General features: G+C 49.3%; 2 protein-coding genes across 2 annotated transcripts; both read right to left on the reverse strand.

The window, feature by feature from the left end:
• Positions 1 to 408: 408 nt before the first annotated feature.
• LOC135809137 (arylsulfatase B-like) lies at positions 409 to 15,105 on the reverse strand. The gene is made up of 14 exons (XM_065322419.1): positions 14,766 to 15,105; positions 13,104 to 13,230; positions 12,851 to 12,923; positions 11,895 to 11,975; positions 10,453 to 10,496; positions 8,749 to 8,964; positions 7,853 to 7,955; positions 7,063 to 7,158; positions 6,483 to 6,605; positions 4,988 to 5,085; positions 4,151 to 4,241; positions 3,312 to 3,393; positions 1,704 to 1,918; positions 409 to 801 (listed from the first exon to the last, which is right to left on the reverse strand). The coding sequence occupies exons 1-14, from the start codon at positions 14,893 to 14,895 to the stop codon at positions 664 to 666; spliced, it is 1,617 nt and encodes a 538-aa protein (XP_065178491.1). The 5' UTR covers positions 14,896 to 15,105; the 3' UTR covers positions 409 to 663.
• A 1,305-nt stretch (positions 15,106 to 16,410) lies between these two features.
• On the reverse strand, positions 16,411 to 20,575 carry LOC135809135 (G-box-binding factor-like). Its single transcript, XM_065322417.1, has one exon. It carries the CDS (start codon positions 20,339 to 20,341, stop codon positions 17,894 to 17,896), a length of 2,448 nt encoding a protein of 815 aa, XP_065178489.1. The 5' UTR covers positions 20,342 to 20,575; the 3' UTR covers positions 16,411 to 17,893.
• Positions 20,576 to 24,986: the final 4,411 nt, after the last annotated feature.

Below are 24,986 nucleotides of genomic sequence, written 5' to 3' on the forward strand. Positions count from 1 at the left end.
TGACTTTCATCTCGCTCTCTCTCTCTCTCTCTCTCTCTCTCTCTCTCTCTCTCTCTCTCTCTCTCTCTCTCTCTCTCTCTCTCTCTCTCTAATGCCAGCTGCCAACAATAAATTGCTGGCACGGCATTGCTGTTGCGCTCTTCGGTGGGGGTGGGGTTTCGATTTCAGTGATCTCTTTTTAAAAGTTTGCACCCGCCTGGTCTCTCTGCATGTACATATGGAGCACTCTGGGTATTGTCTGTAGCGTGTGGACACCAGTGCATACGCAACTCATGGCCTTGCCATCAACTAAAGCAAGAACATACAGTAGAGCTGCGCGCACCCGAGAACATGAGAGTCCAGGAACATCCAGCCTGAAACGCTGAGAAGACCACAGCATACACCACCCCCATTCCACCAGTGTTTGGATAAAACTTCTCCAACATAGAAGAAAAAGTGTCGGAATGCAAAACACACCCACGCATTTCCTATTCAACTTGTGAAAATAGTCCTCGCAAATTGTAAAGTTTCCTGGATTGGGAATTCAAATTTTTTAATAATCATCCTAGAATTTAAATACTTCAAAATTATGAGAAAAGCAGATAGAATTATTGAATAGTGCTAATAATTTTATAGATATGAGCAGCATTTGCCAACACGGTCAGATACGAATTCTTGACTTGTTCAGCAATCATCCGTCCACGGGGTCCACGTGTCGTTGAAGTTCTTGACGTTGGACTTAGGGTCAGCCGGGCCGAAGGAGAAGAGAGGCGGAACCTTTTCTTCCGCGTACTGCATCAGCTTAGACAGCATTGCTGTCACCTGTGTGCATCAACATAGGGGTAGGAATATAGACGTGTGATGAATAGGTAAGAGAGAGAGAGATGCAGTAAAATCCTGTCAAGGCGACCACCTGTTCTAGAAGACCACTCCAACCAGGACCAAGGGATGCTATTTCCAGTCAAATAACCCTGGATAAGGAGACCACGTTTCGAAGGTCCCTTGAGTTGTCATCTTAGACAGGACAGGTCACTGTAGACACGTCCGCACGTACACGGAATTTCCATACACACAGATTAGGGACAGCCATAAAGACAGACGAAGGATGTGTACACAGACAGGTTGGGATGTACAGGCACATACTGTAAAGCGTGAAATTTTCGCGGCGTTTTTAGTTCGCGTTTTCAGAATCCGGACAGGTTTGCGAGGTTTTAATTTTGCGATTGCAGAATGTGCTACTGTGGCATTCTTGCTAAACCTTTCATGGATCTCCTTTTCGCGCTGTCTAAATTTCGCGATTTCCACGAGGTCGCGAATTTCGCAGAAATTAGACCATGGCAATAATTTCACGGTTTACAGTAGACACATAAGGATAAGCAATGTGACCACATTATTGCATATGCAATGCCACCATGCGTAGTTGTTGTCAAAACGGCTACTGCAGACTCATCAAGTTCCACGCATGTGTGTGTGTGTGTGTGTTATGATGAAATGAGTTCACCAGCTACTGATGGTCTGGGTTTTCCCCTGAAGATAGCAGTGCGAGAGTTTTGAGCAGAAGATCACTTGTATTGCATAATCATGCCATTCGGTTTGAGTTTCATTAGCACCAGGAGAGTGGGAGACAGGTAGATAGACAAACAGATACACGATCATGAACACACACACACACACACACAGAGCAAAGGGGAAAGGCCCTGGGTTCAGTGGTGCACTTAGCTTACCACCGATGGATTCTGCTCGGCTACGTTGTGCATTTCACGTTCATCACTGGCGATGTTGAACAGCTGTACTGTTTTGTTTGCCGCGCCAACCATCATCTTGAAGTTATGGGTCTTGGCTGCCTGAACGGCATCGGGCACATGCTCTGATGAGTTTGTTGGGTTGGCTGACCAGATGTCCGGTGGTCCTGGATCACCGACAGTCAGCTTCCAGTCACCTTGTGCAACAGCAAAGATACACGTAAGCAAAACAGTTGGTTCAAAAATTCAAAATGTATACAGTCAACTTCGCTTATAACTACACTCGGCGGAGCATCAGAAAAGTGTCCTTATTCGCGAAGTGTCGTTATACCCGAAGTCTCATTGTATGTGTTACAGTTAGATGGGACTTTGCTCTTGGCATGAACATTCTGTCGTTATTCGCGAATTGTCGTATATCCGCAGTCGTTATTAGCGAAGTTGACTGTATGTACACATTACAAGTCACCTGACTTCGACCAGGGTTTAACTTTTTCAGAAGTTTGGCCAGGATTTCGGAATAGGACATTGTACAGGCAAGCTGGTCCCCCCCCCCCCCCCCCGTATTACCAGGAACAAATGAGAAGGTGTGTAGCAAGGAGCTGCAGGTGGGTGCAATCTCTGTAGGCCAAACTGGTAGTAGGGCACCGTCCTGTAAAGACAGGGTTGCTGGATGTATACATGTTAGGGCATGTTCGATTCATAGTATCGGGATCCAGATCCCAGATCCGTCGGATCCTTCAGAGTCACCGAACACTTTATTTTGAACCATGACTGTTGCCATGTTGACGAAGTAATAAAATGGCGCTCACAGGTCACCCAAAAGGGTGAAGGGCGTACTCATCGTGCACGCCGTAGGAAACGTCAACAAGAGTATCTCGATCCACGTGTGTGCGTACCACAATGTGTACAAAAAAAGATTTTTACCCGCCATATACGCACAAAGGTCACATTTGGATCCGTAGGATCCGGTCAACCCTGCTCCCCGAGGTGGGTTGACCGGATCCAAATCCAAAGGATCCGGGTCCGTATTCGACCAATCGAAAGGGTGCGAATCCAGTGGATCCGGTTCATCTGGATCCCGATCCTACCAATCGAACATGCCCTAAGTCACATCCGTGGAACCTTTCTTTCACAGCAGGCGGTATGCTGCCCAAGAAATGACGTACCTTGACGAAATGCTGTCAACCCTGCTCCCCGAGGTGGGTTGACCGGATCCAAATCCAAAGGATCCGGGTCCGTATTCGACCAATCGAAAGGGTGCGAATCCAGTGGATCCGGTTCATCTGGATCCCGATCCTACCAATCGAACATGCCCTAAGTCACATCCGTGGAACCTTTCTTTCACAGCAGGCGGTATGCTGCCCAAGAAACGACGTACCTTGACGAAATGCTGTCAACCCTGCTCCCCGAGGTGGGTTGACCGGATCCAAATCCAAAGGATCCGGGTCCGTATTCGACCAATCGAAAGGGTGCGAATCCAGTGGATCCGGTTCATCTGGATCCCGATCCTACCAATCGAACATGCCCTAAGTCACATCCTTGGAACCTTTCTTTCACAGCAGGCGGTATGCTGCCCAAGAAACGACGTACCTTGACGAAATGCTGCATCGCCTCCTCCACCTTCTCTCTTGGGTCCCAGCGTGTTGTGGAGTGAATCAATATTCAGCACAATCTACGAGTTTGCAACATGACAAACACAATCATTACAATTTCAACGACTTCAGATCACAAGCGGGTGAGGCCCGACTGCAAACGGGTTCCTACCTCGGATCGAGATTTTCAATACAAAGAAGATGCTAGGAAGAGGTGAGTGTTTTCTCGCCCCGCATGCATGGGCAGCCAACACAGCCATCAGCTTGCTATCCGCTAGCTAGTCTGCACAATCACTGCATGGCTAAGCATCACTATTCACCGGGAATTAAATTACGTCTTCTTCGTCCAAGGTGGTCTTGGACTACTGTAAAAGCAGAAATTTTCAGGAACTTCGGTGCAGAATTTTTACCGAAAATAAAACGCACCCAAAATTTCGGTATAGTACTTGTACACTTTAAATTAATTACCTGGAAAGCGGGTTTACCGAAAATTTCCCTCCATCGAACCTCCGATTTTTGGAGAATACCGAAAATATTACTCCACCGAAAATTTCTGCTTTTACAGTAAACGAAATGGTCGACTGACACCGGTTTATCACTTCGATGATGAAGGACAGACTTAAGAACCAGAGAACCTGCAGTGCGTCCTGCTTCCAAGTCTTGTAGCGGGTTTGTCTGGGAAGAAACTGTTGATATCGATTTGTGCAGCATTGCAATACATTTTATGGCCCATGGATCAAAATTTTGGCCGGACGAACTCCGTTTCTTCAGAGTTGGACGAAATGATTCACCGACTAAATTTCCGGCGTCTAACAGCTACAGCACTCATTTCCTCACCTCTGATCTGCTGGAGTTGACACCCTCCGATATCATAGTCCACTGGCTGACGCCGTCCAATGGGAACGTCGGCGGATGGTCCGGGTCAAGTCTACAGTTTAAAACCAAGCATGCAGCAGAGGAGATGAAGAGAAAAACCAAGATCGGCTATAGTACACTAGTCACAGTGAACGACCGAGTCGGATTAGGGTCCGGCGGATTCTGCCGGCAGAAAAATTGGCAAAATTCGGTACTTTTTCTGGTAAGTTTCATACATGTTTGGTATGTTGATAAAGAAATGGAGCAGAATTCGAGGAATTGCCCGTCATAAGGTTTGTATGGTTCTGCCAATTTCCCAGCTTTTCGAGCAGAATCTGCCACCTTTTCGAGCAGAATCCGCCGGTCCCTACGATACGTCAACTGGCCAATCTGTAACAGGGGCCTCACACACGGTATGACCAGTACAACTATGCTCGTGCCACATTTCGTCCAGGATGCAATTAAAGCGGAGCGTTAAAACGTGCCCTGGTTGCCGAAAATCCGAAGTATCCCCCCCCCCCCTCCCCCCGCGGGGACACCTCCGGACCCCGTCGTACCAACGCCCTGTGACACCCTGCATGAGGTTGACTGAGTCGATAAAAGGAAAACTGTTATCAACTTGCAGGTTTACTGCGTGTTTAAAAATAATTATACCAGCGTACAAGTACATAGCAGATACAGCAACCAATCTGTATGACCAGGTGAGTAAACCCAGGCTTAATTGCAGTACCCCTCCCCCCACCCCACCGCCACCACCACCCTAGCTGGTCTCCTGCACACTCACAAAACATCCTCCACCTCCCCCGCACGTACACATACCGTGCCAGCTCCAGAAAGGTCGGAAACCAGTCAACGGCATGCATCAGTCCGTATCGCTTGGTGCCGGGCTTGCTGATCCGCTTGCTGTGCACAAACGCCTAAAGACACAGACACGCATGGTAGTACACACATAGCTCTCTTGTCCAGACCTACAAGTAACTAGTTACGGGCACCTCGGTCTACCGGGCACCCTGTGGGTGAGTTTCAGGCGAAATATAATAAATAAAAAGGGCCGTCCGTAAATATCGATGTTTTTTTAGAGACGATATTGGTGCTTCTCTCCCTTGACCCCCCCCCCCCTCCCCCCAGAAGACGCATATGTACATCTAGATCATGGAATCAATATTTTTGGATGCTCATTTTTTCAAATCCTTGTTCAGACAGTGAAGACTGGAAACTCTTGTGGAGTTCGTCCGTGTTTGTTCGCACTGCCTCTACGTCTTGAAAAAGGTCTCCTGCAGGCATCGTTCGGCCGATTTCCACAATCAATAGCTCATTCTTTTGCTCTTGAAATTCGCCATGGGCGTCCAGCTTCCAATGTTTGATTTTGTTCTTGTGTCGCGAGTTTTAGCTCCGCGAACGGAAGCTGGTTTCACATTTCTTGTATAGCCATTTAGACGTCCGCGTGCAGGGATCGGCGAAACTTCAGATATTTACATCGATATTTTTCTGATGCTCGAAAAGACGCACATGGCTCAAACCCCCTCCCCCCCCCCCCCCCAGACGCACCAATATCGTCTCTAAAAAAACATCGATATTTACGGACGCCCCCTTACGACTCTTTTGCCAATATTTTTGGATATGGTGACGTAATACACCAGGGCAAAGAGATCCTGTTTGCAGTTTTTAAACGGCCATGAATAACTAAGGTCTGGCATTCGAGTGCTCGTATCGCGCTGCGGCATTACTCCTGCGACTCTGCCAATTGCGAACTTGGCATGTCTGTATTCGTGTTGCTGAGAGGTCTCCGTAGACCCCAATATTTTTAGAATCCCAGTTGAGCTAGAACATGGACACAGCGTAGAGTGAAACCGGTCGCCTTTAGCAGACGCGTGATATTCACAAACTCACACATTTTCATGTGACTGAAATTTCGATACCCTTTCGAGTGCCAGACCTTAGTTATTCATGGTCGTGTTAAAACTGCAAACAGGATCTCTTTGCCCTGATTGTAGTGGTGCTCTGGGACAGGCGGTCGACGCGGTAGGTTTTTCTGTAATGTGCCTTGCAAAAGAAGCTGAAGAACCATGCACACACGTGCACTGAAAACTTCAGATACAAATGCTTCATAGGATCACTATCCAGTAAAAGCTGTGTTTGCCGGATCCTGTAGCAAGCGGAGTCCCGTATAGACCGACACATTTTCATGCACCAAAGTGCTGTAGATCGAACGTGCACCCCTAGATCAAGTTGAATCCTGTCGTATCAGGACAGCTTCCGCTGCAGCAAGGGCGTCCTGTTAGGCCAGGTATTACTATGGATGAAGTAGACTCACCGTGCCTCTAACACCACCTTCCCAGAGCGTATGCTTGCCGCCACGTAACGGATAGTTGTTTGTGCCAGTGTTGTCGCCGCAAATGTGACAACGAGAGGAGCCGGCTATCGGGCCACCATTGTCCTACACATACACATACACATACACGTACACACATAATTATACATACACACAGGCATACAGAACACACACAAGCACATACACGTGACAGACAGACATACAGACAGGCAGGCACGCACGCACTGTACTGTACTGTATTGTGCTTGCTCACTGCAAACACTGGGCTGCGAAATGGTGTGAGGGGCAAACTTGACTAATGCGATCGGATTGCATTGATCAGCACTGTAGGAGTAGGGAAGTCCCCCTACAGACGTTGCCATCTTCTTACAGGGAACCCTAGTTCTCCTTACGGAGTGCAATAAAAACAGATAAATCCTCAACTTGACGACACGTCACAGGCAGAGAATTCCACGCGTCAGCGCCAAGGAAACGAACAGAATACATTGAGCAGGGCAAACGTACGGCACAACTGTTTTGAGGCATGCGCCGCGTGTCTCTGCTGTGACTTGGCAGTGCTTACCGTGGAGAATACAAATACTGTGTTGTTCCACATGTCTTTCTGCATCAAGGCCTTGGTGATGTTGCCAACGCCTTCATCCAGTGCTGACAACATACCCTATGGATGCACGGCCAGTCATCGTATGCCCACGATATGTACACGATATGTACATGATAGGCACACGGTTTGTCCACGACATGTCCATGGCAGTGCGTTCACGGTACACCCAGAGTATGTCCACGGTTTGTCCATTGTAGTACGTTCACAGCATGTTCACGGCAAGTTGACGGTGGACCCAAGCAGACGAGAACACGACACATCAAAAATTGACCACAAAATCAAGTCAAGGCAATATGGAAACACGTTTTAAAAGTTTTTTACCATAGCCAAAACGAGGAACTAGGGCTATATCAGTTTGCTCAAGTCTTCACGGCTCCAGATCGAGTAAATCAATCGTGCAGATCCACCAAGGTCCACCCGAACGCTGACCTGGGTCAAATTCACGATGCCAGGCCGATATATTGAGAGTTTCTAGTTTCATAAGACATGCAGACAAAGTTTCCAGTGCTTCTTTCAATGCACATGAAATACTTGCACAGCAAAACTTGTCAAGATCTGTCCCAGAAGACCGCTGGAACCAGGACCAAGGGATGCTATTTCCAGTCAAATGACCCAAGGTAAGGAGACCAACTGATAACAGAGACCACCTGGTAACAGAGACCACGTTTGGAAGGTCCCTTGAGTGGTCGTCTTAGACAGGTGTTCCTGTACTTGCATGTCCATGTGCATAATGCGAATGCGATGCTCTTACCGCAAACGTTCGCCTCTTCTTGTCCGGTATAGTAGTGTTGTACGGCTCGATGTACGACTCGGGTACTTCGTCGGGCGCGTGGACGGCCTGAAACGGTGCGTATCTGCGAGAATGGGAATGTGTGTGTGTGTGTGTGTATGTGTGTGTGCGTGTGTGAGTGTGTGTGCGCGCGCACGCGCGCGCGCGTGAGAGAAAGAGAGAGAGAGAGAGAGAGAGAGAGAGAGAGAGAGAGAGAGAGACATAGACATCAAAATTTCAGTTGTGCCACTGGTTATCCACAACGCCAAGTACAAATCGCATGAAATGCTTTTCTTACATAAATTATTTCAAAGTTACTGCAAGCTACATTCTAACGAACTGAATTCTGAGCAGGCACACTTCAGATGCTGTACACATAATTTTAACAACAGAGCTTCTAGATTACTAAAGCTTCTGTTCCCGTACTGTTTAAAATAATGATGTTCGCGTGCACGGTACAATACTAATGTCCCGGTATTATTATCGCGCTACTATTGTCGCCCTTCTATTGTGGTCCTTATATCGCCCCGCTTCTTTTGTCCCGCTTCTGGAAGCGATTATCATTACTTGATTCTCTTCATTCTAAAAAAAAACCCTTCAACCACTCCAGCTAAGCCTTTGAGGCTCATGGTAATAATCTTGGATCCATTGTAACCATGTGTTCTCTGTTTGAACTTGTTTGATCTCTGACTCGAATGAAATCAAATTAAAACAACCACCAGCACTACAACAAGCACCACCACCGTGGAAGCTACCCATGCATGTGCACACATTCATGCACATACAAACACCCCCCCCCCCCCTGCCATACACAGTGACACACACGCGCAGTCCCCCCACCCCCCTAAGGCCAAATCCCTATAACAGCAATATCTTACAGGAACAGTGGCTTGGTAACGTCATGCTCCTGGATAATGCCCACTGCCTCTCCGGCAAAGAGATGTGTGGAGTAGTGTCCCTGCGCATCCCACGCCACTTCTGAGCATCCCTCTCCGCAGTTAGGCTGCTTGTCCCGGCGCATGTCGTATCCACCGTGTTTATGCGTGTAGTAATCCTCGCCTCCGCCGTAGAAACCAAAGTAGGAATCAAACCCCCTGCATCAGTTGCAGATATACACACACACACATGCCCATGCACACACACACACACACACACACACACACACACACACACACACACACACACACACACACACACACACACACACACACACGCGCACGCACATGCACACACATAGACATGTACACACACATTTACACTTACACGCGCACACACCACTGACCATTTGACGCCCATCGCCGGAGGCGATGTTAGCAGTGCTACAGCAGAAGCCATAGGACTTGTGCTGGGATTGCACCATTAAACGGCTTGCAAGGCTGAAGAATTGACCGCCACTATTCAGCTTGGTCTACACCACACAGCTATGAAGTGGCTTTTTCTGGCGAGTGAATCCCTACTTTCTAGTCTTTTTTTACTTTTTTCCCCGCACACACATCACACCACATACTCCGGCATGCACTGGCTGTTGGTAGCCACCCAAGAGAATGAAAGAAAAATCAGGAGTCTAAGAAAGAGAAGAAAGATGTGTGCGACCATAATCGTCGAGAATCGAACCCGCACCCTTTCGATTGGAAATCGCTGCACATACCACTGCACCATATGGGACACACACACACCTTTGACCTTTGACCTTTGACGCCCATCGCCGGAGGCGATGATAGCAATGCTACGGCAGAAGCCATAGCAACTTGTGCTGGGATTACACCATTCAACAGCTTGCAAGGCTGAAGAATTGACCGTCACTATTCAGCCTGGTCTACACCATACAGCTATTTGGAGTGACATTTTCTGGCCAGTGAATCCCTATTTTTGGTCTTTTCAAGTTTTTTTCCCCGCACACACATCACACCACATACTCCGGCATGCACTGGCTGTTGGTAACCACCCAGGAGAAAGAAAGAAAAGTCAGGAAGAGTCTGAGAAAGAGAAGAAAGACGTGTGTGACCATAATCGTCGGGAATCGAACCCGCAATCTATCGATTGGAAATCGCTGCACATACCACTGCACCATATGCACACACACACACACACACGCACACGCACGCGTGCGCGCACACACACACACACGCGCACGCACACACACACACACACATGCATCCACAAAACAGACACCCACACCCACGCGCATACACACACACACACACACGCATGCACAAAAACACACGCACACACGAACACAAACACACACATGCGTCAATTTTAAATCGGGTTTTGGGTCGCGAATTCTATGGAGAGTGCATCTTGCACATGTAAACATAGCATGCACGGAGAGTGCCACCCAATGGAGAAGTAATGGAATACAGTGTACCAGGATCTTCATTGCACCGTCTAAAAAAAAGTCTCCTGGCGGAGCACCCCCCCCCCCCACACACACACATACACACACATAAAACTCCTCTCACGACTGCCCTGGTTTCACACCATTGAAGTTAGAAAGCTCAGATGGGTCGATGAATTGCCTGGGAAACTCAAATTCAATATGTACATGCATGCGCTTGCAGATGGCTACCACTTAAACATACCTGAACGTGGGAGTATGCTTCCAGGAACACATGCCCAGATGCCACTACAGTGCAGGACAAAGACACACACACACACCAGCACAGCATGGATGTGTTTGCTTTGCCTCACCCAGAATACGATGACTCCATCCGGATTCGGATGACATAACCCCAAAACCGGTAGACGAGACAAAGCAGAACAAAGACCATACTCTATCTGGACTGCTTGAGATCCGGACATTTTTTTCCAATCCCTACAGCTCCGGTTTCTTTATCCATTAGCAATGTTGATTAGAACGACAAACATGTAGGAACATTTCGTAAAATTAAAGGGGAAGTTAAGGCAAACATTAAAATTTCACCAGTTGTAGTCTTCGGGGTGCTGAGTCGAATGGTCTTGGTCCGAGGAAGCTGAGACGCTCCCTTCCTACTTGAATCCCAATCGAACTCGCGCACTTCCACCGAAACTGGGTGACTGCGCCCTACTAGATGGGGATTTGTATGCAAAATGTCACTAAAAGCGCCATTTCGTTCTTATAAAAGCACGGATGACCGCGATTGGCCCATATGTTGTAGTCTTTGGGACGCTGAGTCGACTGGTTTTGGTCCGAAAAGGCTGCGATGCAGAGTTCCTCCTTTATTCCCAATCGAACATGGTTGAAGAAGCGGTCACGTGGTCCTGGGTGCCCAAATCACCTGGTCACCACGCCAGCAGGTGACAACTTTCACACCAAGGTTCAACTCGGGTTCAAATCGAGTGACAGGACTGCACCCAAAAAAGGTCAAACAGGCTAGTAAGTTGTACCCTGCAGGCACGGTGACCAGGTGACTGGTGTACGCAGGAGCACGTGACCGCTTCTTCAACCATGTTCGATTGGGAATAAAGGAGGAACGCCGCATCGCAGCCTTTTCGGACCAAAACCAGTCGACTCAGCATCCAAAAGACTACAACACATGGGCCAATCGCGGTCATCCGTGCTTTTATAAGAACGAAATGGCGCTTTTAGTGACATTTTGCATACAAATCCCCATCTAGTAGGGCGCAGTCACCCAGTTTCGGTGGAAGTGCGCGAGTTCGATTGGGATTCAAGGAGGAAGGGAGCGTCTCAGCTTCCTCGGACCACGACCATTCGACTCAGCACCCCGAAGACTACAACTGGTGAAATTTTAATTTTTGCCTTAACTTCCCCTTTAACCATTTTAGTTAATTTAATGTGTACCACTCTTGGTCTAAAGAAAAAAAAGGATTTACTTCATCCCTTCAGTAGCCGTGGAACTCTAAGAATATTAGGATAAGTAAAAGCCATGATGTAGACACTGATGTGATGGTAGGTCTCTGGTGCTACAAGCACACACATACATGCATGTGATACAACATTTGTCCTCGCATGCATGCATACCCACACAGGAACGTAGGCGTGCGTGCACCTCAACAATAATTTCAACATCCTATTGTTTCTTACCTTGCCCACAGCGTGGTTCATGTAGCCTGCTCCTTTCAGCTTCTCCGGTATCAGAGTCTCGTTCAGGAATAGACCATAGTCCTAAAATAGAATCATGAGAGAGAGAGAGAGAGAGAGAGAGAGAGAGAGAGAGAGAGAGAGAGAGAGAGTGAGAGAGAGAGTGAGAGAGAGAGAGAGAGAGAGAGAGAGAGTGAGAGAGAGTGAGAGAGAGAGAGAGAGGGAGGGAGGGAGGGAGGAGGGAGGGAGGAGGGGGAGAGAGAGAGAGAGAGATAGAGAGTGAGAGAGAGAGAGTGAGAGAGAGAGTGAGAGAGAGTGAGAGAGAGTGAGAGGAGGGAGGGAGGGAGGGAGGGAGGGGGAGGGAGGGGAGGGAGGGAGGGAGGGAGGGAGGAGGGAGGGAGAGAGAGAGAGGGAGGGAGGGAGGGAGGGAGGGAGAGAGAGAGAGAGAGAGAGAGAGAGAGAGAGAGAGAGAGAGAGAGAGAGTACAGCATGAGGCTCTAAAACATCAACAAAACCGAAAATTACGATACGGTATGCTACTGATCCAGTCCAGGCGAGGCAAAGAACATCTAGCTTCTATGTGGCATGTATTACCCATTAGAACCAGGCGTTGCCAATGCACTAACGAATTCTTCAGAATTCCCACATGGTACAGAGCCAACGCTTTGGAGCTGATTAATCTCTATTTATTTCCTTGGCACTGCAATGTCTGTAGCGCCTTCCCTGTCAAAGTAATAAATTCTACTTATACTACTAATCGCCTTTCCGGTTCTCAGTGGCCCCAGAGAATATGAAACAAAAATATGACATATGCACCCCTCCCCCCCCCCCCACACACACACAAACACACATACATCAATACACACACATCAATACACACACAGATACCCCCCCCCCCCCCCCACCACCATCACACACACACACAAACAAACACATGGATTATGCAGCACAGTACATACATGACCTCCCTGCATGACATAGTGCTGCAGGCCGTAACGGAATGGATAGCGTCCCGTCATGAACGACGCACGACTGCAGGCACATACACAAACGTGCACACATGTACGCACACACACGTATGCACACATACACGTACACACGCACACGCTCGTACGTGCAAGGAATGGGCGCAGATTGAGTTCAGAGCTTCTTCGTGAGCCAGACCGGCACACATGAAGAAGTCCTTGTTGCCAACTCTGTGCCCTTACTCACCTTGGTGTACACACCGGTTGTACATAATACTGCTCCAACACCACACCGCCCAGGGCCAAACTGTCCAGGTTGGGAGTCTTGATGCGCGTGCCGCGGAAACCCAGGTCGTGGAACCCCAGATCATCCGCTGAACACGACCACACACATCGTACACATCGTACACAGGGCAGAAGAGCAGACACTTGAAACGCTTTTAAAATAATGATATCAGTATCAATAGTCCTTATGCCCATTACATCATCTCTTATGCCCATTACATCATCTCTTATGCCCATTACATCATCTCTTATGCCCATTACATCATCTCGTTGGTGTGTACATGCACGGTTGGGTGGTCATTGTGTGCTATACAATCATGCGCATTTGACCAGTTTAGCTCTATACTTAGTGGCAGACAGTTGATTTTCCAGCTTCATCAGTTTGGATAGAGCTAATGACTAGCTAGATCTTCGTCAGAAAAAAGTTGTTTCATGAAATGCCTGTAGGGAACGTTTCGTAATCGAAAATACAGATAACACAAAAGGGTCCTGTACATTTAACACCCAACCGGGTCTACGCGGTTCTACGGGATTTCGTTAAGTTAAAAACAGTAAATTATCGTGTCCGTTCCTGAATGAAACTCACGACGGCCGCTAACACCCGGTAAACCCTAGCGGCAGACGCAGCGCCTAACGGTGGCGGTGAAGGGATAAGTCTTACAACCATTTCGTATGTGACATCAATGTGCATAAGGGTATTCGGTCCAGTCTTGCTCTTTGCTGTGTGGTCCGGGCATCTTTCGTTGCATAGACAGACAGACATCAATCGCCACTATGGTTTCATCTCTAAAAACAAACTGATCAATTTCTTTCTTTCATTCGGAATTGCCCTCAAATTGATCTATCTCTTTCTCTCCCCCCCCCCCCCACGTAGCCTGCATGGGCAGGGGGGGGGGAGGGCACATGCACCCCCCCCCCTGAAAATTCCGACCTAGGTTCAGCATGCACATAATGACCATGAATGATATGCACTAGCCATCCTACACATACATAATTGTATGTGGCCGTGCACCCCCCCCCCCTCCCCTAAAGGGGGACCAGCTAGGGTCCGGCGGATTCTGCCGGCAAAAAAATTGGCAGAATTCGGTATTTTTTCTGGTAAGTTTCATGCATGTTTGGTACGTGGATAAAGAAATGGAGCAGAATTCGAGGAATTGCCCGCCATAACGTTTGCATGGTTCTGCCAATTTCACTACTTTTCGAGCAGAATCCGTCGGTCCCTAGGTCTAGGACCAGCTAGCTAGCTACGCCCCTGCCCCCCCCCCCCCCCCCCTCTGCACAAGCCCAGGCCTCTCAGATCAGCAAGCCTGGATACGCCAGTTCATCCAGCACTGCTGTGTGGAACTGCAGTCACCTCTACTAAACATCTGTTTTTCTTAATTTTTTTGATTTCTCGCCTGTAAAACACTTCAACACACAGATAAATTTCTTTCTTTCATTCCCTTACACATATTCAAGTTGATCAATTTTCTTTCTCTGTACAACCCATTACTGGCATTAGCGCCCAGTATAATACACGACTTCATCTATTAGTTGTATGAGCGCCGGTAAGTGGGGATGTAGTTTAGAACAATGAACAGTCAACAATGTATGACTACAGCGTGAATCATGCCCGGCCACTCACCCACGACGAACACAATGTGTGGCAGCGGGTCAACTACTTCCCCTATGCTGGCTGCAGCACTCTGCGCACTTCTCGCTTGGCCGGCGAAGCAGAAAATCGCCAGCAGAAACGCAGCTGTCACCGCCGACATTGCCAGTTTTCAAGCGTTACACTGTACTGGTACAGCCGCCCCCCAACTGTTACTTCTAGTATTACTGTTACTGGTTACTGGCCCAAGCACAGAGCACCGTCGGTTCTGCAGAGCTAGGGATGGGTAATACTAATAGGGAGCCTGCTGTAATAATAATAATACTAATAGTGGAATAAAATTGATGTATGTAGTGAAGACAAAAATGCACAACCCGACTGTCAGTGATAGAATCTATCTGATCGCTAAAAACTCACGGAAAGTGAGCTAGCTTCGGAGCACGAGCCTTGGCAGCACGAGCAGGGGGTCGTGAAAGGCTTCACGACTCCCTGCTCGACGGTGGCATGCACTCACTTGGGCTGGCTAGCGGTCACGTGCGTGTTTGTGCGAGGGAAATTTTGTACTTGAAAATACCGCCATTCCGGCAACAAGCTCCAAATAAATAAAATTTAACTTTGCCAATATTTCGCCCATTGGGGCATGGGGCATCATCAGGGCATTGAGGAAGGGGTTCTGAGGAAATATTGTAGCCTAATTTAATGATTATGTAGGTGCAGGTGTGCTTTATAAACATGATAAACTACACAGAGGGTCAGTGCACTGGTACACGAGTACTGCAGTGCAGATGGCACCCAATTTTGGTACTACATGATTGTATTACAATGACATTGACTTGTAAGTTGTAATAATTGTATAAATACTCAATTTGCGTTGTAAAACTAGTACATAACATTTTATCGTCTGATGTCAGTGATGAGTGTTTTTTGAAACACGAAACTCGGAGTCACGAGAAAGATTTTTGGTCTCTGTTGTTCTGGCCCGTGTTGTACTTGTAATACAATATGTAGTCTACATGACTGTACATGTAGAAGCAAACCGCATCAAGGTGTGTGGATGCAATAAATGAATAATATAGCTTTCCCACCTGTTTATAAGTCACATTCCAATGACGATTTGGTACCCTTTCCGATGCCAATGGCAATGGCCAACGAGAGCTGGAAAGCTAGTATCTTTGTGGATAATTTCGAACATTTTGCGCTACGACACTGCAAAATCGCTCCGATTTGGGATTTTTCTTCCACAGAAAGTGGTAACACTGATATCCACAAGATGCTGCATTTCTGTCACTTCGCAGTGGCCCTTCCCCCCCCCCCCCCTCTCCCCTGACTGAAAGGTGTGATAGACACCATCATTATAACGCAAACTTCGTCACTGACTGAGTTTGACTGTCATTGGAGTGCGAAGACGAACGTGAAATTCGTCTAGCTAAACTTGCGTAGTATGTCTCTAGACACCCTTCAGTCTGGGATGGGAGGGAGAAAACAAACTGAATGGAAGAAGGGCTACTGGGAAGTGACAAAAATGCAGTTATTGGGGGGGGGGGGGAGGGGAGGGCATCAGAGCGTGTGTGGGGTGGGGGGGGGGGGGGGGGAGAGCATCAGAGCGTGTGTGGGGTGGGGGGGGGGGAGAGACTGCCCCCCCCCCCCACCCCACCCTCCTTTCTCAAGAACTCTGCTATGCTGATGGTGAAAATCGCCCTTTTTGTACCGAAAGGGGAGAAGCAAAATGAACGCCCGAGGCGAGAAGATTAAGGCTAAGCAAAAGAACCAAGTGGAAAATAGAGCAATAAATAGAACTAACTCTGCTGTCATCACCATGTATCAACAAAGTCGAAGGTTTTCCAGAATCGATCTTCAGGTCACTTTCATCACTGTCATGCCGTGAGTACGTGAAGCCGCTGCAAAATATTGTGATAAAATAAACTCAACAAGTGATCATAACAATCGAAGTGATAGTGCCTAAAACACTGGTGTGAAGCCAATAGATAGCAGAGCATAGCATATGCTAGGATAGCAGAGCATAGCATATGCTAGGATAGCATATGCTAGGATAGCAGAGCATAGCATATGCTAGGATAGCAGATAGGATAGCAGAGTATGCTAGGATAGCAGATAGGATAGGATAGAATATAACAGTATGGATAGGGTACGACGGCAGAGTATAGCATAGGATAGTAGTAACACGAGACAACGTGAGGAATGTCTTTTAAATATCAACGCAAAGAGGCAACATTGCAGTGCATAGCGAAGGCAGCGCTCATAGAGATTGACTTACACTTATCGTTGAAGGCAACGCTGATGGAAATTGACTAGTGAATGTACTGGAGGAGCATGGCCATTCAATGGCGTGATGATACTCTGCCCGCCGCTTGCTCGATGCTTCAAGCGCATGGTGAAACAGACACTGCAAGAGCACACACATGGCAAGGGCACACACATGGCAAGGGCAAGGCGATGGCCGACTGCAACAGCCAGCGACGGCTACATGTCGTTAGCCAAGCTACGCCTAGAGTACTGTATCAGGTATGCGCCTTGCCACCACCACCAGCAGCAGCACCACCGTATAACCAGCAACTGCAGTAGCAGCAGCAGCAACAGCAGCAACAGGTTGTCGCATGGCACACCTCACAGCGCACCTCTGTGTGTGTCCTGCACCGTAGCATTGTCGCGAGCAATGTGCTAGGCCGCTCGGGGCAAAATCAAAGAAAGTCCTCTGTCGGAACAGTAGAGCAAACTGACTGGCAGTTGTGTAATGCCTCACTTGTCATCACCGTGTAGCAATGGGCTGGCTGGAGTTACCGGCGCACCGTCACTGGCTCACGCTGCAGTGTGCCAGCAGCTGGGGCATGTTGTTATTAGACGTACATTGGCTGCAAAGTCGTGATGCTGCTGGTGGTGATGGTGGTGGCAGCACCAGATCGAATTGTGTGCTGAATAATTAATAGACTGCATTCTGACTGCACAGCCCTCACTGTGAAGACGCATCAACTACTAGGCAACCTGGCCCACAGACAGCACTCTCCGAAGTTTCCCCCAGGCCGGGGTGGTGGACCTGGGACCCGTAGAGAATGACAGTACCGGCCTTCCACAGTGCCGGCCTTCCACAGTACAGCCGGTCAATGCTCATTAACGTCGAACTGGGCATTCTGAATTTGAACGGGTCAATCACCTTGCTGCCAGGGCATGCCATCCTGGAGTGATGGCTCGTGCAGCCAGATGTCGACGCTGATCTTGACGAAACCGGCGTGTTGGTACCGACGCCGCCCAAGCACTCGATACTTGGCCGTCGTCAGGCCCTCGCCGAGCAGCTCATTGGAGATGCGCAGCAGATCGAAGCGATTCTCCGCCACCTGCCCTGACACGTAGTGGCCGGACTTGAGGTTGGCGTAGCAGCCGTGCTCGGTATTGCGCCGTGCCATCACCACGTTCTTGGCTCCCAGCCGCGTCGTGAGGTCGTTGTCTTCTCCGCCCCAGCCGAAGAAGCGGTTGCTGAAGCCGTTGACCTTGCGGAACGTCGACGACGCCAGCATGTTCACACCACCATCGGCGGCCGGTATCAGCGACCAATTCATCTTGTCGATAGCCGAGCTCAGCTGCACGGCAGGCTGGGGCTGCGGCGGCAGGTCACTTAGTCGTGAGGCAGGAGCCACCACCGGTAACGATGATGACGATGCTGGGTTACGTGGGGAAAGTCCCGGAGCATCGGCACCATCCACGCTATTATGCATGGCGCTTTTCGCAGAAACGCCATTGCTATATCGGGCACGAAAAGTGCCGTCTGAAGCTAGTCCAGCAACAGGAGCAACAGCAGCAGCACCATGGCTGGTACCAGGAGCAACCGCAGCAACAAACTTCTTACCACTGTTGTTATGATCTCCACCACCAACGGAAGCAGCAGGAGCAGCAGCAGCAGCAGCAGCAGCAGCAGTAGCAGTTACAGCAGTAGCAGTTGCAGCAGCAGCACCAGCGGCAGTTCCACCATCCAAACCTGTAGCCTGAGCACGAGCAACAGCAGGACGAAGGCAGTCATACCGGTTACGAAGGTCAAGCGGAATCAGATCGATATCATGCACAACAACACAATCAAACGTATCGCGATCCACGCTAAGCGCGTTGGCTTCCAGGAATCCAATGTTGATTAGAGCTCCTCGGTTGAAGCTGGCTTTGCCAAGCTGCTCCACTACAAAGATCTCAGCAAAGACGTCCTGACGGGAGAGGAATGCCCGAAGGGCCGGGGCAAACGCACTGAGCTGTTCCTGTCGGTTGCGATACGGCACAACAACGGCTATGCGCGTCTGACGACGCTCGGATGGCTGCTGAGCTCGTCGTCTCCTGCGTCTGACACGAGCACCACCATCGTTCTCCTCGGGCACAAAATAATTCTGCATGGCATCTGACCGGTCTGTGGGAGCCGCAGACTGTACGTCAACGGGCGAGACCGCATAAGGCTTAGGCAGCTGTGGCTGGTTTTTTGGCCGCGGCTGCTGTTGCTGCTGCTGCTGGGTGTGTTGCGTTTGCTGTTGCCTCGGCAAATTTTCCTGCACCTGATTAACTGCATGCCGCGTCAGTCGCTCCACTTCTTGTCGCAGCTGCCCTTGTGCTTGCTTCAGTAGTTGTTGCGGCTGCTGTTCTTGTTGTTGCTGCCAGGAGTCCTTCTCTTCTCCTGCCCTCTGCTGCGCCTGTTGCGGTGTCCTGTATTTTTCAGGCCTCTTCTGCAGTCGTTGAAATTTTATATCCTTGCGCTGCTTCTGCCGCCGTCTCTGTTGATCAGTTCGTTCCCGATTTTGTTGCATGCCTTGCTGCTGCTGCTGCCGCTGCTGCAGTTGCTGTTGCAATTCGTTATGGAGTGTGTGCAGCCGTTGTACCTGCCCATTCCAGCGCTGCTTGAGCTCCTGGCCTGTCTGGTTTTGCGGGCCAAGAGGCTTGCTTTGGTTTGGCACACGTTTGACTACTTGTTGCTGGAGCGGTTGCTGCGACACGTGCTGCTGCTGCCGCTGCTCTGCACCATGTCCCTCTACTTGCTTCTCTACCAACCACGGTTGTTGTTGTTGTTGTTGTTGGCGTGGTAACTGTTGCTGCTGTTGCTGCAGGTCCGAGTGTTGCTGCCGCTGTTGCTTCTGCTGCTGCTCTGTTTGTAGCGCTGGTGGCAGTGTTGTTGGCTGCCCTGTTGACCGTTCCATCAATTTATGATGCTCTTTCTGGTATCGCTTATGCATCTCCCCGCACTTGATGAAGGACATGTCCAGATGCAGTGACTCTACTAGTCGCATATACGCCGCCCAGCGCTGCTGCTCCAGCTCTTTCTGAAGGAGAAGCTCCGTGTTAGTGCCGATACTAGTACTAGTAGTAATGGCCTGGGACCTGGGATGTTCTGTGACACTGCCTGCAGCTCGGCTATCGCCATGCTGAAACCCGGCCCTGTGTACGACTGACAACGACTGTGCAATCACTGCCGCCCGCCAGTGGCCGTCCCGTTTCGCTGACGGGGAGGACTGCTGGCTCACGGTCAGGGCCCCGTAGCTAGCCACGATACCCAGAGTGAAAAACACCAGAGCATCCAACGCGGACGATAGCCACGATGCACCTCCCAGGCGAGGTGCTGTCGCCATGCCCGAAGAGCCCCTACGGCCCAAGCATCACACACGAACTCACCCAGTCATTGCTTTCCTGCTGAGAACATTAGCTCAGGATGTAAAACAAGGAACAAGAAAAAAACATTGCTTGACGAGGGATTCTCGTCGAGATCGAGTTTGTCTACAAAATGCTATGCCCGCTGTAGACTAGTGGCAAGTAGCGAGTAGTGCAGACATAGTCGAGCGTAGTCTGCGGCGTGAACAGGTGAACGCGAGAACAAAACAGGATCGAGGAATGATGATTGGTGACAACAGGCCCACACAGCCACAGGCCAGGGCCACCAGCTGAGCACTGAGCAGATGTACGAACACTACTCACTAGCCGGCGCCGCGGAAGGCTGCACGTGCCAAATCTACTCGACTCGAGTCGAGCGTCCCACACCATGACTCATGAGTCATGACTGTAGACTGTAGTGTAGTGTAGTCTGTAGTCTACCATGGTCTACCGCTACCACTGGTCTACCAGACAGTACAGCCTACACCTACAGTATGCTACACTGCCACTGGCTACAGGTAGCTGTACTGTCGCAGTCAGTACGTATATAATCAGATGGTCAGGGCAGGTATCGTTGATTCAGGCCCGAGAGCGGCCCAAGGCCGAAGGCCGCGGGCCGCTCGAGGGCCGGAATCAACGATACCTGCCCTGACATCCATGTCTGATTGTGTTTCACACTGCCACCCACGCACGACAGCACAAGTGCTAGTGAAAGCCAGAACGCTCTCCTCAGCAGAACGTGCACGTGCAAGTGAACCTACAACGCACCCGCAGCATGCTAGCAGCGCAAACAAAGCCACTGTACTGCACTAATCTGCATAAATCGAAACTTGAAATACATCAACTAGAAACACCGAGTGCCTGCCTGCCCAAGTTCTCAAGTCCTTTATGGCACTCGTTGCACAACAATGGCAGAAACTCACAAGCTGAAGTTCCACCTCCGTGCGCTCCGGCTGAAGTTTCGTTCTGAAGTTTCGTTCTGAAGTTTCGTTCTGAAGTTTCGTTCTGAAGTTTCGTTCTGAAGTTTCATGTCAAGCAAGGTGAAGTTTCAACTCAAGCAAGGTGAAGTTAGTTTCATCTCAAGCAAGGTGAAGTTTCAGGTCGGTACGCTCTCGGGCTTTGTTGATTCAGGCCCTCGAGCCTGAATCAACAAAGCCCGAGAGCGTACCAACCTGAAACTCAGAAGCTGAATTCTCCACGTCCCCGACCACCACCCCTAGAGGTTTCTTCCTTTTATACCTTCATGCCGGCGTGTTCAGTTTCACCTCCACAAGCTCTCGGGACGTGCTGATTGGTCAAGGGCCTGAATGCCACCGCATGTATCAGACATGGACCGGATATCAGGCTTTTTCTTTCTCTCTTGACCACCTCGATCAGGTAAGTCTCTCCACGTGCGAGTACACCCATCACGTGATCATTCATGTTCTCCTACGGTGCCATTCAAGCCCAAGGGCCTGAATGGCAGGGCATGATCAGAGGTTCATGCCCTGCCTGTGAGCGCTCTGATTGGCTCAAACCGTGGCAACGATCACGTGGCAAGTGTGAAGGACAGTTCGAAGAGCTTGGTGACTGCTGGGGCCATGCCACGTCAGCTCACGAGAGCATTCCTTCAGTACCCGAGTTGGAAGGCCATCAGGGCCAGCGGCTTTGCAAGGGTCGAGCCTGGCTAACCGTTGCTGGACATCAGACACTCGAAAATGGATACGATCTAGGCTGCCATGTAAAGGTTGAGCACTGGGAGGGAGTGAGTCTGGAGATATGTCACGATCTCCAAGACTACACTTCGTGGCAAAGTATCTTGCTAAGCAGTTGGCTTTGTCATCGCTGGAGTGGAACTCCCTCTTACTTCGGTCCGCAAGTAGCGGGATCTCACTTGCACGGCTCAGACCAGCAGCTTGCTTCACCGTAGTCCATCACCCTTTGTCCGTAAGTGACCCAGACGTGAGCTTGTTGCGGAGCCGGCTCTCAAAGGAGACTCTGGCCCGGTGGAACGGGGCAGCGCAGAGATTGACAGCCTCAATGTATGGACTTGTTGTCCAAGTTGCCAGGGTTACGTCGCCAGGCTGTCCAGGCGCTTTCCTTTGCATGTAGCCTTGTAGGGCATCATCACATTCCGGGGTCCACCAGCGTGGGTCTGATGATTGAGTGTGATGTTCTCGGTTTGGGATAAACTTCTTCATGCCTGCGCTGATCACTTGTGTGAGCCTAGAACAGGACTCCTCAGGATCACCCGAAACTATCACGTTCCAGTCGGCTGCCCTCAGAAAGGCACGGAACCGACCCCAGTCTGCACGGTTGTACCTCCATAGTGTCCTAACAGTGGCGGGCTCTCGCCGAGGAGAGACGGTAAGGAAGTCTGAGATGAGCACGGCATGATCTGATTTTCCTAGTGTGGCATCAAGAGTACGGGGTTATAATTATACTCTTGGTGGCATGAGTTGTGGTTGTGACAGGACAGACAAAGTCAGAGAGGATGAGGTCCAGGGTGTTGTTACCTCGAGTTGGCTTATCGACGTGCTGGGTGAGTTGGTGTGCTGCACAGAGTTCTTCCAAAGCCTCGCCGGCAGCGGTCGTCTTCGAACTGTGCAACCACTCGGCGTGGTGTTTTGGGAAAGAGCTAGCGCACACTCGCTGGTGTTAGCCCTTACTTTCTTTTCATTTTGCTGACCCGTTCAGTTCTATCTTTTTTCTTTTTTTTGGTGCGTGTTTTTGGCCGTGATGCCGAGACTACTTTGAAGTAGGAATTAGCGGATAATGCTCGAAAAGCCCCCCTTTTCTCTATTGCTCAACCGCCTGGTCATCCCTACTAAGTAAATCGTTAATGAGTACCCTGGAAGTCCACAATAAGAGGATACTCAAAGTCCTTTTCCGCAAACCATCATACTTTCCTTCTGCCGAGCTGTATGATATGTTTAACACCTTCCCTATCTCTAGTCAAGCAGATCGAAAACTGTGTGTTGTTGTTCATTCTATTCGTCTTGACAAAGCCCCGCCACACTTGCGTAAATATAACTGGTTTCTTCCCACTCGTCCTACGCGCAATCCCTGCACTTTACCTAAAGCCCGAACCTCAGCTTATACCAGATCTCCGTTTTCGCTGCCTATTCTCTCTGGCTGGCCCTGCCTCTATCAGTAAAATCGTCTTGTACGCTAAAGGATTTCAAGGCCAACATGAAGCTCGTGTTCTAATAACTGCTAATTCTTCATCCACATTTGTTTCTCTTTGCCTCCAGTAATGTGTAATATTTATTTATTTTTGCTTTGTTTTTGTTTACTGCCATGGCTGGCTACCGCCCCCCCCCCCTCCCTCCATTTATTTATTTATTTTATTCCAAGCAATACATGGCTGGGGTAGCCAATGACCACTTTGCGTGGCGATTGCAGGGTTTTTATAGCCAACCATGGCTAACATGGAAAAGAGTAAGAAGTCAAAAAGAAAAGGAAAAGAAGAAAGAAGCAAATATGGACTAAAATTGTGGTCTACTGGTAAAGCAAGGCGTTCCTGAATGCTGTTAAAGTAGAAAGGCCCTTTGTCTCCTGGTGCAGCTTAAGCCAATGCAAATAGCCATTGAAAAGGGGGGAGTGTAGCAATGCAGAAGAGCGGGCTAGAGGAAGGGAGAGTTGGTTCCTAGTGGAATTATCCCGTCGGAACCAGTAAAATGCTTTAAGATGCGGGGGCATTTTGGAAAGTCGAATACGATGAATAAGACAGCACATCATGATTCGTCGTCTTTCTAGGAGAGGTCTGGTCGAGGATAACATATAGAGAGCGACACTAGAAAGGGATTTAGGCATATGATAAAGAATCTTAAGGAGGGAACGATTGTGAGTTTCCAGTTTCTGCTGTTGGGCAATAGATAGATTTGTCCAGGCAGTACAGCAGTAGTCAAAATGCCGCAAGATATATGCATTATAGAAAAGAGCACGACAGCTGTCAGGAAGATGGGCGCGGTGTGAGTATATTATACCTATGGCTTGACTAGTCTTCTTACATATGTGGGCAACATGGTGAGTCCAGGAGAGATTAGTGTCAAAAATGACACCAAGATGCCTGTGATGATCCACATATTCTATGGGAGTGGTGGAGAAATGGAATACTAGGGGAGGGAGAGGGTAGTAGAGAGTAGTAGACAGAGGGGGAATGATCATTACCTTGGTCTTCCCGACGTTCGGTTTTAGCTTCCACAATGCCATCCACGAGGTGATATCCGTGATACCCGCTTGGAGGTCTAATACAAAACGGGAAACAGAGGGACTACTGCGCAGCATACAAGTGTCGTCTGCAAACAGAGACACGCCAGGGTTGAGGACAGGGAGGTCGTTGACGAAGGCCAAAAAAAGTAACGGTCCTAGAGTGGACCCTTGCGGTACACCAGAGCAGATAGGGCTAGAATCCGAGAGGACTGGACCAAGCTTGACTGATTGAGTCCTATTGTTGAGATAGGAGGTGAGCCACGACTGCAGGCGGCCGGTGACCCCATAAGCATGCAGCTTGGCTACCATATTGGCCTATATTCTCTGGCCACGGGAAGGTGAAATAAATAAATAAATAAATAAAAGGTGGCAGATTCTGCTCGAAAAGCAGTGAAATTGACAGAACCATACAAACCTTATGGCGGCCAATTC

The sequence above is a fragment of the Sycon ciliatum genome, chromosome 2 (genome assembly GCF_964019385.1).
Source record: "Sycon ciliatum chromosome 2, ocSycCili1.1, whole genome shotgun sequence".
Taxonomy (NCBI): Eukaryota; Metazoa; Porifera; class Calcarea; order Leucosolenida; family Sycettidae; genus Sycon; species Sycon ciliatum.